The sequence below is a fragment of the Quercus lobata genome, chromosome 4, assembly GCF_001633185.2.
Source record: "Quercus lobata isolate SW786 chromosome 4, ValleyOak3.0 Primary Assembly, whole genome shotgun sequence".
Taxonomy (NCBI): Eukaryota; Viridiplantae; Streptophyta; class Magnoliopsida; order Fagales; family Fagaceae; genus Quercus; species Quercus lobata.
Genome location: NC_044907.1, coordinates 83,879,310 through 83,895,445, shown reverse-complemented (window position 1 = coordinate 83,895,445; position 16,136 = coordinate 83,879,310). Strand labels below are relative to the sequence as shown.

Sequence of the window (16,136 nt, the reverse complement as noted above, 5' to 3'; positions counted from 1 at the left end):
GGTCTAAGTTTCTGTTATGTGACACATTCCTTAACTTTTCACCTTAGCAAAATTTTAAATGTATGTCCAAGTATTAATTCATTGTCATGTCTTAAATGGATAAGTGCATTTATTTTGATATATTACTTAATCATAGGTGATGCAATAATTATTGATTTATGTAAAAGGAGTTTATATGATTATTTTTATAAAATTTGGAATATATGTAAATATATGAGTCTTAACACTGAGAGAATAGAAAAGTAAAATGATAAAAAATAAAAAATAAAAAAAAAACGTTTTAGTTTTCCTTGGATGCTTGATAGAAAAAATGGAAAAATGAAAGAATAGAAAATGTGATTTTAGAAAATTTTCTTATTAAACCCACTGCCACCACCCACCAGGAAAAGCCATGTTCATCTCTAATTGGAGCCAAATTAGTGTCTATTCAATCCTATCATAAGGTTTGGGTTGATTTTAGTTTTCTTTTTTAACCCAAAACTTAAAAGTTGAAGAGAGCATGCTGTAAAGATATCAATCTCTAAGCTATTGCAAATTAAGTGTCTATTATATTCGGACCTTTTATTTATTCATTTATTTATTTATTTATTTTATTTCGATAGTTACATTGGAGGCTGGGAGGATTTAAATCCTACTTCCATTAGAAAAACTAAGAGATGCTAGATGAGCTATAAAATCCTTGGTTAAACTCTAAACATTAATAATTTATAAAGATGTAATATTGTTGTGTAATTTTTTTTTAATTGAGTTTGAGTTTTTTTTTTTTTTTTTTTTGAGAAAAAAAAATCAAGAGTTGTGAATTGTGTTATAATAGTATAATTTATAATATATATAAAATCAAAGAAGTTTAACTTTTGGTTGCTTCATAAAATTTTGCCAAGTTTTGAGGCCTCACCATTTTAAACATCATTCTTCTAATATATGTTTTCTAATTGAATTTAGATTCTATTATATATTTCTTCTAAAAAAAAGGATTCTATTATATATTTAAACCCTCCATTAGAATACTCCCACATCATATTTTATTTATATTGTAGAATAAATAGTTCCATATATGAATACAAACATAATAAATGCCTATTAATAACTACTATAATTATCAATTTTATATTTAAGACAAAGAATAAAAAAAAAAAAGTTATATTTTGTTTAAATTTCTTGTGTGTTGCACAAGTTGTTCACTAGTTATTTTAGTATTTAAAGAAATTAAATTTATATCCCATTCATTTAAAGGCACCGCATGGCAGCAAAATCCTGACATTTTTAAAAAAATTTTCTTTTTTTTGCAAATTAAAAAATATAATAAAAAAAATGCCACGAGACTGCACCACAATTTGTTGGCTAGTGGTTGAAAATGTTGAGAAAGGACGCTCTTTTTCGGGGATTATGCATATGCAACCTGAGTAAAAAAAGAGAAAAAGGCAAAGAACAAATAACACTGAGATTTATGTGATTCAGTAACGTGCCTACATTCATAGGAGAAGTCATAAGTGATTTCACTACGAAAATTAGAGCTGCAACAAATTTATATTATTTGAATTTAAGTATCCTAACCAACTACTGATTTCACTAGGAAAATTAGTGCTGCAACAAATTTATATTGTTCGAATTTAAGTATCCTAGCCAACTTGTTGACGCTCCTTTCACTTTGCTACCTCCCACCCCACGAGGCCCCTAAACTAGAGACCATTATTACCGTCTTATTCAAAATATGAGCCACCATCTCTAGGCATTCTTGTCCTCCTTCAAGATCTTGAAGGCATGAATCCAATTTCTCATACTGGTTTTGTACAGTCTTGAGGATTCCATCATAATTGCTTATCTTGTGACCAAGATTGCAATGCAACATTTATCTTTGAAATTGCAAGGTAACAGATAGAGCAGGATCTTTTTCTAGGTAACAGATAGTGCAGGATCTTTGAAATTGACCAAGATTGCAATACAGCAGGATCTTTTTCTAGGCAATACAACAATTATTTGTGCATTTATCTAACCCCATTAGTCAAAGATTCCAAATTAACCCAAGAACTAAAACAATTAGACAATATAATTGAAATGCAACAAAGTCAGAAGAGAACTCTGAAGAACATACCATTTCATAAGAAGAAGAAGAAGAAGAAGAAGAAGAAGAAGAAGAAGAAGAAAGTGAACTCTGACAAAGAAAGCTAAAGTAAATAAGCCAAAATTCGTTAAAAAAGTTACAGTCAAACATCTTCATGAGCAACTTTTAGGCAATGTCAAGAACATAATTGTATGATTTAAGCCTATCAATTCCAACTACCATTTACATATATTGGTAGAATATGTCCATAAAGAAGTTTTTGGAATAGAAAGAGAGTGGAAGTATTAAGGATTTTCATGGTTTTAATGGCCTATGCTTATAATGGAAATCCCTTAACGAGCTACATCTTTTTTGTTCTAAATTGTATGATATAAAAAATCCAATGAAGGTTATAAATAGGTTTACATTAGATCCATTTGACAACCTTAAAATCATGGTAGCTAATGGTATTACAAAACAACAAAATTCTTTAAAACCATGGTGTAGTCTATTTATGATATAGGCCTTCATCGTATTACATCAAACACAGAAGTATCATTCAATCAAAATAAATCCAAAGAAAAACAAAAGGACAGATGCATTAGGAATGAGACCACAAAAAAAGCATGCTCACCTTTCAGAGACACTGCTTGCAGCTGCTTGAGTCACAAACAGAGAGAGAGCGAAGAGTGTCAAACCACTGGAGTGTGCAGATGTTGAGTGACTGAGGCCAACATACTCAACAAAGAAAAGATTAGTTCATAATAGACAAAGAAAATTGAACATAAGAGAACAGAAATGGAGGGAGAGAGAGAGAGGTTTGCTTTGTTATCGTTGATGGAGCAAGTTGAAATGCGTAGAGAATGACAAGATAAGGATGCTTTGCTTTGTGAGTTTTCTGCAAGGGGCAAACATTTTGCCAAAATGTATTCTGTTGACCAATAAGTTTGTTTCTGGATCATCTGTGTCTTCTATCCTACCAAACACAAGAAAATGTGAAAAAAAAAATTTCCATCAAAACAAACAGAACATAAATAAGAATTTGGCACTAAATAACCCAAAAAATAAAGAAGGTTCAATCAAACAACCAAATCATGTTTATATGGTTGATTTGCATTAACTTTCCTTATACTTTTTTCCTGATACAAGTTTATCAAAACCGGTAATAAAAGAGGGTTGTTCACAATTAGAAAAAATAAATAAATAAATAAAGCAAAAAAAAAAAAAAACAGGATAGCTATAATTTATTCCTAAAACAATACTAGAGACAACAAATTTCACAACTTTTTTCATAAGGGTAAAACTTAAGTGCATCACATTATGTTTCCTAGTTAAATTCAAGCACTTGGTTGCATTGAGAAATAAAATACAAACAGTGTAATTTTTTCCAAGGACAATTGATTCAATGCATGAATCATTGAAAAAAAACTAAAGTTATATATTATGGTGACCCCAAGTATAATGTGGAAACTTAATTTATGGAATGTTGTAAAATTGTTGTGAATTTTTGTTGTATCCCAAGCTTTATAGTTGCACATACCAAACGGTTGATATTTCAATCAGATAAGAGCAGTAAAAGTTGAATTTAAAATTATAGTATCTTAATTTACCATAATGTCTAACTTGCATGTGCATGTGTTTGCATGTCTCTATGCAAATATAATTTTCACTAGGTTTTTGTGCCAATTTAGATTGAAGGCTTCATGTCATAAATTTATTAAGCTAGAGATCTGTGTTCGCTTACAGGAGGTGTGAAGCAGCCGACAGAGTTCTATCCTGCTTTTGAATCTGCCAATACTTCATTGGCAGTTTTAATATAAGATGTCAATCCCCCCAAGATAGCTCGAATAAAACCAAACAACTTGGAGCATAATTGCAGTTAGAAGAAGGAATGAAAAGACAAGTAGCTAATTTAAAATTAATCAAGCACATGAAGAACCATGGTTAAGATCCTCTTCAAAAACCCAAAAATGGAACAAACTAAAAAAACAGATGAAAAGACAAACTCTTTTTAAGGAGGAAAAAGAAGATGCTCAATTAAGTCATGCATGAGGCATTGGACCATTGGTGTTACACGCAGGAAACAAAATAAATAAAATTTTGCCATTTCCAGTTTGCCCCTTTTAACTAAAAGGATTTGTTTTTTTTTTTTTGAATATTCTGTGGGACCTTATTATTAGCAATAAAAACCTGCTGGCATGTTTAATCTCAATCTGTAAATCAATATCAAAAACTTCTTTATCCTTAATATTTGCTAGTTCTATGAATTACCTTACACCCCAAATCCCAAACAATTTCTTTCTCACCAACCAAACGAGCCAACTAAACTCCAAAACCCAATTCCAGCCACAACACAATAATCAGCTTAAGCTGATATACTCTGAAGAATTAGAGTTCCCTTAAGAAATTAAAACAGGAAAATATGAACTGTTACACCCCGAATACTTATCATACATCACCTATATACAAAAAATGAAAACAAAGTCATCTCAAATTGCAAGAGTAACCTCTGTAGTAAACCAAAGATCTCCTCAGATTGCATATCAGCAGTTCCTTGCAAAGTACTTATCATACATAAGTCCACTAGTACTTCTAAGAGAACAAAATTTCTATTGTTAATCCACTGTCACTCAAGAAGGCTTAATAGCACAACTAATCAAATGCATACATAATGAAACCCTTTAATTTCTCGGAGATGGCTCACATATAAAAGCAAAACATATCACAACTATATATGATTCCTGTAGTCAATGATAGAATTTGGATCATCTGTGTTGATATATTAAATATGTTGTATGTTATGTTTATAAAAATCAACTCTAATGTTTATTTGCACACATAAGCTATTAGATTTTCTTTCATACAATTTATCAAACACAAATGCACAGTTCTTATAAGTCCATAAGAGAGGTTAATAATTAACAGTTCAACTATGGAAAATTTTATTAATTTGTTATCAACACATGGAAAGTGACACCAAATTAATTGAAATAGGAACACATATATAGTCAAGTTCAAATGATTAGAACATAAATATATATACAGGAGGCCCTTTTTCAATTTGGCTCAGGCATTTTTTCAAACACTTTGAGGGCGATGGGATTGCCTCTCTTAACATGCAATGAGGAAGTATCAAAAGGTACTAATTTTTGTAGGTAAGATTTCGGGGGTTGTTTGTAAGCTAGACATTGAGAAAGCCTATGATCATGTGAATTAGGAGGCTCTTCTAGATTTGTTGAAGAGAATGGGATTTAGGGTGAGATGGTGTAGGTGGATCCGTGCATGTATATCTACAGTAATTCTCTGTCGTGTTTAATGGGTCTCCAACTGACTTTTTTGGGAGTTTGAGGGGGTTGAGACAAGGGGACCCGCTATCTCCTATGTTGTTCCTGGTTATGATGGAGGTCTTCAGTAAGATGAGGAAAAGAGTTGATCTACAGTAATTCTCTGTCTTGTTTAATGGGTCTCTAACTGACTTTTTTGGGAGTTCGAGGGGGTTGAGACAAGGGGACCTGCTATCTCCTATGTTGTTCCTAGTTATGATGGAGGTCTTTAGTAAGATGATGAAAACAGTTGAAGGGGCTGGTTTACTTTGAGGTTTTAAGGCTGATGGTAGGCGGGGTGGAGGAGTATGTGTCTTACATCTTTTGTTTGCGGATGATATGATTCTGTTTTGCAATGCAAATGAGGAGCAGATTCTACATGTTTGGAGGCTTCTTCTTTGTTTCCAGTCCGTGACAAGTTTAAAGGTTAATGCTTTGAAGAGCGAGATGGTTCCCATTTGGGAGGTTCCAAATGTCCATATCTTGGCAGAGATTTTGGGTTGCTGGATTGGATCTTTGCCTATGACTTATCTTGATATGCCATTGGGGGCGTCCCACAAGTCCCCTACTATTAGGAATCCTATCTTGGAGAAAATTGAGCGTAAGTTGGCTGGGTGGAAGATGTATTTGTTGAAAGGTGGAAGACTGACGTTGCTGAAGAGTACATTATTTAGTCTTCCTACTTACTTTTTATCTCTTTTTACTATTCCTATGCATGTGACCAATAAAATTGAGAGGTTGCAAAGGGATTTCTTGTAGGGGGATTCCAAGACACATTTGGTGGGATGGGACAAGGTGTGTGCACCTCTGAAAAATGGTGGGTTAGGAGTAAGGAAATTAACTACTCTTAATAAAGCCCTGCTAGGGAAATGGTTATGGCGGTTTGGGTTGAGGAGACAAGGCTTTGGAGAAGGGTTGTAGCTCTAAAATTTGGGGAAGAATGGGGGATGCACCTCCAAGCTAGATAGAGGGGTACATGGGTGTGGTTTGTGGAGAAGTATCTGAATGGGTTGGGAGGTTTTCAGCAAAAATATTCGGTTTGAGGTAGGGGTAGGGGATAAAGTGAAGCTTTGGATAGATCAATGGTGTGGGGAGTCTCCACTTCAATTGACCTTTCTGGGTGTGTATGGGATTGCTTCCAATAAAGAGGCATCAATGGCTTCTTCTCTTGAACGGTTGGGGACAGGAACAGAAAAGCTGGGATGTTCGTTTCGTTCGGAGACCAAATGATTGGGAAATGGGTGGTGTGGATGAATTTCTGCGTACTTTGGGTTCTAATTTACCTCATACTGAGAATGGAGATCGTATGCGATGGAAGTTGATGAAGATGAAGAATGGAGATTTTGACATCTGATCGTTTTACAATTAGTTAAGAAGTCCCTTGCCCATTATCTTTCCTTGGAAAGGTGCTTGGAAGGTTAAGGCTCCTCGGCAAGTTTCTTTCTTTGTATGGACTGCTGTATGGGATAAGATCCTTATAGGTGACAATTTGAGGGGTAGAGGGATGGATTTTGTTGACTGGTGCATTATGTGTCGTTGTAATGGGGAGACGATGGATCATTTGCTACTTCATTGTGATAAGGCTTACCGTTTGTGGAGTTTGGTTTTTAGATCTTTTGGGATTTCATGGATCTTGCCAAGACCAGTTGTGGATACTCTCTTTGGTTGGTGGAATTGGCCTAAAAAGCATTCGTCTAGCAATTGGAATTTAGCTCTGTTGTGCTTAATGTGGTGTCTTTGGAGGGAACGAAATCGGAGGACGTTTCAGGACATGGAAAGTTCTGACAACCAGCTATTGGCTTCTTTCAGTGGCTCACTTTTTGACTGGTCTAGGGATTGAGGACTCACCACTAGTGATTCTCTCCCTATGTTCCTTAGTTCTCTCCTTTGTAATTAGTATCTTTTCTTTCTTTCTTTATTTCCTTTTTATCTTCTATCTCTGTAATTTTTTCTTTGCTTATGTTTTTCTGCATAAGGTAGTGTTCTTGAATATACATCTATATTACTTACCAAAAAAACAAAGGGTTTTCCCACTAATCATGCTGAGTTCTCACCCAACAACAAACGGGTGTTTTTGTCTTAGCCTTCTATTAAACTTTGCTGTAAGCTCTCTATTTACTTTTTGAAAAGAGTAGATGAAAGGAATGGGCATAGATTTGAGAAAAAATGTCCACATTTGCAGGCAGAAGAATAAAATCAAAGTCAAAACTCAAATGATATGATTTATATACATGGACAGATTTAAATCTCAAAAATAGCATGCTAAGAATTAGAATCCTTCCAAAAGCAACCCAAAGTTTTTGAACTTGGAAGTTCAAATTTGAGTTTCACATTGATAAGTTGAATTGTGTAGTAATATTTTATTTTTCATTTTTTAAGGGACAAATCATAGTGATCGTCAGTAGAAGAAGGGAAGAATTAGAAAGAGTGAGAGGAGGAGGGTTTCAACCATAGGGAGTTCGAAGAAGAAGAAAGAACAGAGAGAGTATCATTAATCGAGTATGGACTACTGAAATATATTACAGCTTGGATAAGTCCAGGACACCATTTTTGTCACAACTTGATGAAATGGTCGGCAATTTTCAGAAAGCGTTCTTTTTATTTTTTCTCAATGAACTTGAAGGGCTTTTAGTAAACCCAAAGATTCAAAGTTCCATCCACGACATATGGGATTTTAGGACTATCTTGTTGCCAGGGAGTGGATTAATCTAGGATACTACTTCTTTAATAAATAAAAAATAAGTTGTGAAAAAAAAAATCATCAACAATAATAAAAGAAGGGAACCGATAATGAACTATGCAAGATCAATTTTGAAGTTAAGCTACAACCTATTTAAAGTTTAGAAGGGTCTATGTAGCAAGGGCTGCACTAAAAAGGTAATTTTTAAAGTTTAAATAAAAAAAATAAAGTACAAGTATTTGCCAAAGAAATGGGGGGAAAAAACACACACAAACAAAGCAAAACAAACATATAGTAACCCATAAGACCTGTAATAGAAAGAAAGATGATGACTTACCAGTCCTGGACCACCTTCAATAGAATCAACCATGCAATCAGAGTTATGATGACCAATTCATCCTTTATATATGTTTGATTCCTCTTCAAATGTGGTATGTCGTTAGAGCTACTTTCACCACTAGGTCCAGCCTCATCGCATTCGTCATGGCTTTGCATAATTTTAGTACCTTCTGTTACCAACATTGAATTGTCCAAATCATGTTGAGCATCTACGACCTCATAAGAAGTGATGCAACTGCTGTTGCTAGATTGAGCCAGTCCTCTGATATCTTCCATGTCTTGCTTGTATACCATTTGAAACCCACATTTCTCAAACTCCAAGTTTCAGTCCCTAGAAAATTGAAATCTAACTTCCAACTGAATGGATTCATTCTCATCAATTTGACTCAATATTGCTCTCGTATTCTCATCAAAAAATTCAGGGCGAAAATAGAGTAGCCAAAGGTGATGTGATGAAATCTGAACACAATTAATGCTAAATTTTGCCAGCTCTCCTACACCATCTTCAATGTAACAAATAATATGAGAGTTTTCAAAGAAACTGTAATTTTTCGGATAAAGATCGAGGGGTGAAAAAATGGCACAAGCAGCCATTCCCATCCGCTTATTACATGAATGATTAGGCATTTGTATAATCACATTTTGTTTCCAAGGAGAAACTTGTGCTTTTACTATATTCCCCATACTTTGATGGCTAAACCATTCCATAATTTCACTTCCAGGAATAAAAGTACTAATGGTTGCCTCTTTAGGTTTCTTGTAGATTCCCTGCAACATACAAACCATGACATTTAGAATTTAATTATACATACATACATACATAAATACCTACACACACACACACACACACACACACAGATATATATATATATATATATATAAAGAGAGAGAGAGAGAGAGAGACCTAAGAAGCTTTATATAGCATTCGAAAGAACATGCTTCCTTGATTGTCAGCCAATTCAAAACAATTGAAGAGATAAAGAAATAATGAGTTGGAATTCTCTTAATTTTGGAACAATCGGAAAGATTAAGAATCTCTAGAGACTCCATTTCAAACTTTCTTGGAAGACTACTAAGGTTTTTGCAACCTTCTAGATCAAGAAGAGTAAGCCTTTTATGAACCACAACAAATGGGCGAACCTCAATTAATCTTATACAACCTTTAACAACTAATTTCTCAAGATTGGGAACTCCGGTCAAGTCAGGGGTTGTAATGAGACTTATTAAGGAATTGTTCAACTCGATGAACTTTAATTTGTCCAAGTACAGTTAAAATCCCAAAAACAAAAGGTAGAATAATTAGGCTCCACAAACCTTACAATTTATTAAAAGTAAAAAAACAAAGTTGTACACGGGTATTAAATAACAATCTTACCTTTTTTCCTTTCCAAAGTCGTTCAACTTTGCTATGACACATGTGAAGTTCAACAAGCTTATCCGGTTGAAAACTTAATGGCAAAGATTTTGAAGGATACTCAATCCAATCAAGAAATCTTAAGCCATTAGGAAGTTCTTTAGGGCCATGCAGAAGGTGAACACCATAAATTATAAGCAATTCAAGGTTGGGCATCTTTGAAGAGGCATCAGGGTTCCAATATGCTTTTTAAGATTTATGCAATTCACCCAATTCAGTCACCATATGAAGATCTAGGACTAGGCCTTTAATAGATTTTTCTCCCTAATAATCAAGAAAAAAGGATGGGTGAGTGCTAGATATATGAATACTAGAGTTATTCAAATTTTAACTTTGTTGAATAACAAGATAAGGTGTATGCTCGAGTTCTATAAATGATCTCTTACCATATTTTTCATCAAAACATTGTGAACGTCTTCATATAACCACAATTTTCTCCACTATCTAGGTTCTTGAGGAAAATCTCAACGAACTATGTCTTGACTCATTATTTGTAGTAATTCATGCATCCGAAGTTTATTTTCATATTCTTTTAAGAGAGACTTTTCAATGAGAATCCTTAATCCAATGTCAAGGTGAAGGCCAAGACACTCAAGTATTTTCACTACATAGTCTTTATTCTTCATGTTAAAGAAACATGCAATATGTATAAATATTTCCTTCTCCATATCCTCAAGTCCATCAAAACCAATTTGAAGTGTTTTGTTAATTTCTTTTTCAAGAAATTGTTTGAGCATATCTAATGCACTAACCCATTCCTTTGTACTTCTATTAATCAAAAAAGAGCCCAAAACCTCAATAGCTAGAGGAAGGCCTTAGCATAATTTACAAATTGTGTAGACAACTCTAGATAATCTTTGGCCGGATGATTGTTGTTAAAAGCATTCAAACTAAAAAGCTGAAGAGCATCATCGTTACTCAATCCTTTAGTCTCGTATATTCCATATACCTTTAGCCTTGTCAACAAAAGCTTATCTCTCGTTGTGATGATAACTCTACTACCTGGACCAAACCAATTAGGCTCCCTAGCCAACTTTTCTAATTGATCGAATTGATGTACATCATCAAGAACAAGAAGAATCCTTTTGTTATATAACCTATTCTTGATCATAAGAACTTTATCATTAACATCTTGTGGGTGAGGTATACCAAATTTTTTAGATTCTTCACTAATGTTAATGTTAGTGATAAAACTACAATCTTCAAATTCCTTAGAAAACATTTGATAAACAACTGTAGCAAGAGTTGTCTTTCCAATTCCCCCATCCCCCAAACCCCGATAATGCGAACATCATTTAATCCTATAGCTAAAAGAGGCAATAGGTCCTCCACTCGAGAATCTATTCCTACTAAATCTTTGGTACCTTTCAGGAATGTGTAACTTAATTTATTTAATATCATTTTCACAATATCTTGGATAAATTCTTACTCATGCCTGCAAAGAAGAGAAATCAAGTAATATGAGTGAACCACCGACAAGACACTCTTATGAATAACCCTCAAATCCTAGAAAATTCCCACTGAGAAGTAGAGAACTAAGTAAATGCAATAATTCCTACACGAGTAGTTATCCCATATCACAACAAATAGAGTAATGAGTTACAGTTAGAGCCATACATACAAACAATAATATTAAGGTTTGATAGCTAATACCTTTGGTTCAACAGGAACTTAAGATCGAGGTGGTCTGCCCATATGGAGGAATAACAAGGTTGAAAGACATTCTATTTGAAATATACAAACATGTGTAGTGTGAGTTTCTTTGAACGCTGAAATATTCATGATATATTTGGGATTAAAAAAAAATCATTGTGTGAATTGGAAATTTGTTTCTTGTTTAAGTATAATAGCACTATTTAGAGTTTGTGAATGTCATTTGTAGTTGTAAATCATGTGATTGTGATTTGTATTTGATAGATTTTAGTCAGTGTTATACAAAGGTGTAGACATGGAGTTTTTTGAGTTACATGAAGTATCATTGCCTTGTGTGGATATTCTAGTCTATTTTTTGTATGAATGCACATTTACTATTCTAGAATTACAACAAACTAGCATCAAAGCTCTAGTTTTTAACCTAATCCAATTCAAGAGAAGATATCATTTAGTAAGTAAACAGATTGTTTAACACAAGTCCACACTAGCTTACTTTATAAAAGTTAGTTATCTTATTTGTATCAAGCTTCATTAAGGTGGTGCTGTTGTTGTTGTAGAGAATGAAAATTTGTTTGATGGAATTTGAGTCAATGTGAAAATTTGTTGTAAACTATTTTATTTTATTTTATTTTTTATTTTTTATTTTATACAAGATAGAATTTTTACTCTAACCTAATCTAAGTGTATATGTGTGTGAAGCTCCCTCCTGGAGACTTTAACCCTAGCCTTTGCTACCCCCACACTCCATAAACATTTATACTTGTGGAGTGATCACCGCACCAAGGGTGCACGGTGGTGTAAACTATTTTAATTTTGAATGAATCTCACATTGAAAACTTAAGGAGATACAATAACTCCTATGTAAAAATGGTAATCCCACAAATAAAAGAAGATAGTAATGAGCTACAATCAAAGACTTACAGTTGTATTATTATAGTTATAATAACAATACATGTCAAGGTAATCCCACATCTGAAACAGCTGCCCCTCTTTACCCAAAAAGAAAAAAGAAAAGAAGAAGAAGAAGAAACAACTGCCCCTTTGTGTTGCATTATTATATCAAGTATTCAGGTCAAAGAAATCATCTCACAACCAGAAATGGATGTTGTTGCTATCATGTCAAATGCATTAGAATCACATCCTAACTACAAGTTACAAAACAAATCCTGTATATGTCAATTAAACCATACTTTAATATATTTAGTGGAAATAATTTACCTATCCGGTAAAGAAAATCAAGCGAGATTGGCCATTTCTATCAAAGTAGCTTTCCAGGTGTGAACTTTATTTATATTCTTTTTGAAATTTTTTTCATGTTCAATGAAGGCTTCTGCATAACTTCCCAACAGTTTGCGTACCACAGATGGATCTACATCATAAAAAATGGGCAAAACTATTAGCCCTATCTTTTTTCTGCATTCCATGATCTTTACAAGTTCATCAAAACACCATGTTGAGGATGCATAGCTTCTTGAGAGAATCACAATAGCAAACAATGATTCTTCTATTGCTTTTAAAAGCTCAAGTGAAATAGGTTTTCCTCTCTTAACATTTTCCTTATCCCTAAAGGTGATGACGCCCTCCTGTTTCAAAGCAGTGTGTAGATGGTCTGTAAAACTCTTGCGAGTGTCCTCACCTCTGAAACTTAGAAAGACGTGGTATTTCCATTGATGGCTTGAAGAAGATGGGTTACTTGCATCCATGGAAGTCAATCTAAGTATACAAGTAAATCTTGAATCAAAAAATAAATACGCATCAATGAGAAAAAAAAAAAAGATTTAGAAGTAAGTGAGAACTTACAGATTTTGGAAAATTGCAGTCCGTGAAGCTCTTATCATGCAATTGGTACTTAAAATAAATGAGCACCGTTCTATGTCTCGGACTCTGTCAACTTCCATTTTCAGTCTAAGTCAATAACTTTTTTTAAAAAGTAGGTGCGCAAGTGGCCCTTTCTTTTCTTTTTTTTTTAAAAAAAATACGTAGGTTGATATAGACTTAACTTCCAAAATATATGAAACCCTCCCCTGGAATGCAACGGCGTCTAATGTTTTTTTTATTCCGAGTTCTCTACTCCCATGGACCAAAGGTGAGACCCACTTTGCTTCCTACAAAGTTGAATTACATGCAAATGTGATCAAAATGAAGGTGAAATGAGAGGTACTATTAGCATTAAAAAAAAATTAGTAAAATTTTAAGCCTCACTATCACTAAACTATTAGCAGCACTTTCCTAACTCTCATTCTCTCTCTCTCTCTCTCAACCAAAACCTTCACAATCAAAAGTAATGCCCTAACTTTCTCCCACAGCAAATTCGGATCAAACTCGTAACAATATCAAGACAACCAAACAGAACCTTAGAATCAAAATTAGCATTATTAAAAAAAAAAAAATTTAAAAAAGAAGCAAAATTTTAAGCCTCACTATCACTAACTATTAGCAGCACTTTCACACAACTTTCCTAACTCTCATTCTCTCTCTCAAGAAACCAAACCTTCACAATCAAAAGCAATGCCCCAACTTTCTCCCACAGCAAATTCGGATCAAACTCTTAACAATTTAAAACAACCAAACAGCATCTAAGAATCAAAATTAGCTGGCCCACACTTCCGTACCTGATTTCGATCGAAGACGAAGAGCTGCTTGAATCGCCGATCGAGATCTTCAAACAAAAATGTTTGAGAGAGTCCGTACATGGCTTCGAAATCGGATCGGTGAAGTCGTGCGTTTAGGGACGAGTTGAAGAAGAGAAAGTAGATCGATTTGGTGAAATCCTTAAAATAATTTAGAAATGTGAGAAACGAGAAATTGGAAATTTAAGAAGTGATCTGAAAAAGACTCTGTTTAAATTTTACCTGTGGGGAATGGATTGAGGAGAATAGGGTTTCGAAGGAGTGTGGATTTGGAGGAAGGGTTTTGATTTTTTGAGCTCCCATTGCTTGTGTGCTGGAAAAAGGAAGAAGCTTGGTAGTGGAAATGGAAAATGGAATTACTGGGAAATGTGAAGAGGCCTGTTTGGTTGTGAGGATTGGATCTCTTGGCGCGAAAAAAGATAGAGAAAGAGGGAAATTGCGTTGTTGTATTCTGAGTCGTTGGGCTAAAATTTCAAATAGTTTGTGGGCTTTTTTTTTTTTTTTTTTTTTTTTTTTTTGAGAAGTTTGTAATAAGGCTTCAACTTCGCGTTGGCTCTCGCGTAAAATAAATTTTAATTTATATTTAACTTTTAATTAACTTGTATATAGGTATATAAATCGCCAATAAGGTAATCAAGGTTGGCCATGTATATTAAAGAGAGAATTTGGCACAAGTTTTAAGAATGGAAAGGAAAAGCTTCCTTTGCAGGTGAGCCAAGAAATTTTGATTAAAGCGGTAGTCTAGACTATGCCCACATACACAATAAGTTGTTTCAAACTCTCGAAGGGCTTTTGCAATGACATCAAATCTCTAATTAGGAAGTTTTAGTGGGACTATCAAGGCGAAAATAGAAGGTGATCTTACCCCTCATAAACTCTCATGATGTTGAGCTTTTTGCTATGGCTGTTTGGAGTCTATGGTATTGACGGAATGCTCATTGCTTAAACAAACCTTTTGTTAGTACATTTTAAATTAAATATGTTGAAACTCAAAATAACTGAAGATGAATAAAGAGATAAGTTATAATTTATTAAAGAAATAGCTAATTGTATGTAAGTTAGATTAAATAAATTAAGAGAAGTTTTCTAAATTAATAAATAACATGTAGGTTATGTGAAGGGTTAGAAGACTCTATATATGGCTATGTTATGGACTAATTTCATATCAAGAGTGAATGAAGAGAAATAGTTAAAAGTAAAGAGTATTGTATGAGAGAGTGAATTCAATAATATTCCTAAATACTTGAGAAATTTCGTGCCAAAGATAGGTGTTCTTCTGGTGGAGTTTTGGGCTTGAACACTTTATGCAGAAGCTATTCTAGCCATATAACATTTGTTGGGTTGTATCTTGGGGGAGACAAGTTAGAGAAGGTCTGCACCGGTTACAAAGATTAGACAACCAAGAGCTTGAATCTCCTTAAAGAGAGCGAATGTCGCGCCTCAGTCCAAATAGTATTGTGTTCATCTCTTCAAATTAATAATATTCAACGTATTATTCAATTTCTCTTTATGTTGTTTCCATTATTATTGTGTTTGCACCAACACCTTCCCTACCAACCTCAAGTGTTTTTACTTTGGCTGTGGAGATTCTTTGAGAATTTCATGAGGTACACATTCGAACTCCCCCTCATCCCCAGATTACTTAGTGTCTCATACTCTCATGGGCTGCTCCATTGCATGCCCCATACAAAATTAATTTGATGGAGCTTTGCCCAAGGACATCTCCGCTGCTAGTCTAGGTGTTGTCATCCGCAATAGTTGTGGTGAGATCATTGGTGCTATGTGAGAGAAGATCCCTATTCCTTTTACATTTGAAGAGGTTAGCATGTAGAAGGGCCATAAATTTTGCTTTGAAAATTGGCACTATTAAGGCTGAGGTTGATGGAAATTCTGCTGTGATTATTAATTTTCTAAACTCAAAAGGTTTCTGTCTGGTGAGGTATGGTCATGTGATTGAAGACTTGTGGATAGCCACAAAAGATTTTAAGTTTATTTCTTTTTCTCATGCAAGACGTACTAGAAATTCAGTAACTCAACATTTAGCGAAAAAAGAAAA

The 16,136-nt window shown here is 34.0% G+C and overlaps 3 protein-coding genes across 4 annotated transcripts in view; 1 reads left to right on the top strand and 2 right to left on the bottom strand.

Annotated features, from left to right (window-relative positions):
• Window positions 1-16,136, top strand: part of LOC115986391 (putative disease resistance protein At3g14460) — a 60,352-nt gene that overhangs the window by 14,811 nt on the left and 29,405 nt on the right. The gene's annotated exons all lie outside the window — the stretch shown is intronic.
• LOC115986392 (disease resistance protein RPS4B-like) lies at window positions 1,316-10,004 on the bottom strand. 2 transcript variants are annotated; one of them, XR_004090709.1, is made up of 3 exons: window positions 8,382-9,148; window positions 2,676-3,017; window positions 1,316-1,399 (listed from the first exon to the last, which is right to left on the bottom strand). XR_004090709.1 is itself a non-coding variant. In XM_031109376.1 (3 exons), exons 1-2 carry the CDS (start codon window positions 9,951-9,953, stop codon window positions 8,708-8,710), a joined length of 639 nt encoding a protein of 212 aa, XP_030965236.1. In that variant the 5' UTR covers window positions 9,954-10,004; the 3' UTR covers window positions 2,549-3,017; window positions 8,382-8,707. The 2 variants fall into 2 exon arrangements, 1 of the variants encoding a protein (XP_030965236.1); XM_031109376.1 differs by lacking the exon at window positions 1,316-1,399 and adding an exon at window positions 9,759-10,004 and having other exon boundaries at window positions 2,549-3,017; window positions 8,382-9,151.
• LOC115986393 lies at window positions 10,005-14,528 on the bottom strand. Its single transcript, XM_031109377.1, has 6 exons — window positions 14,303-14,528; window positions 14,063-14,221; window positions 13,451-13,555; window positions 13,251-13,334; window positions 12,669-13,163; window positions 10,005-10,061 (listed from the first exon to the last, which is right to left on the bottom strand). Exons 1-5 carry the CDS (start codon window positions 14,381-14,383, stop codon window positions 13,140-13,142), a joined length of 453 nt encoding a protein of 150 aa, XP_030965237.1. The 5' UTR covers window positions 14,384-14,528; the 3' UTR covers window positions 10,005-10,061; window positions 12,669-13,139.

What these genes read in the sequence shown, in the direction of transcription:
- LOC115986393 (XM_031109377.1), bottom strand. Translation starts at nt 14,383, where the DNA reads ATGGGAGCTCAAAAAATCAAAACCCTTCCTCCAAATCCACACTCCTTC. An exon ending in CCTCAATCCATTCCCCACAG is followed by an intron (nt 14,222 to 14,302) that starts GTAAAATTTAAA and finishes AATTATTTTAAG; the next exon opens with GATTTCACCAAATCGATCTA. An exon ending in ACTGCAATTTTCCAAAATCT is followed by an intron (nt 13,164 to 13,250) that starts GTAAGTTCTCAC and finishes TTGTATACTTAG; the next exon opens with ATTGACTTCCATGGATGCAA.
- LOC115986392 (XM_031109376.1), bottom strand. Translation starts at nt 9,953, where the DNA reads ATGCCCAACCTTGAATTGCTTATAATTTATGGTGTTCACCTTCTGCAT. An exon ending in GACTTTGGAAAGGAAAAAAG is followed by an intron (nt 9,152 to 9,758) that starts GTAAGATTGTTA and finishes TGTATGTTGCAG; the next exon opens with GGAATCTACAAGAAACCTAA.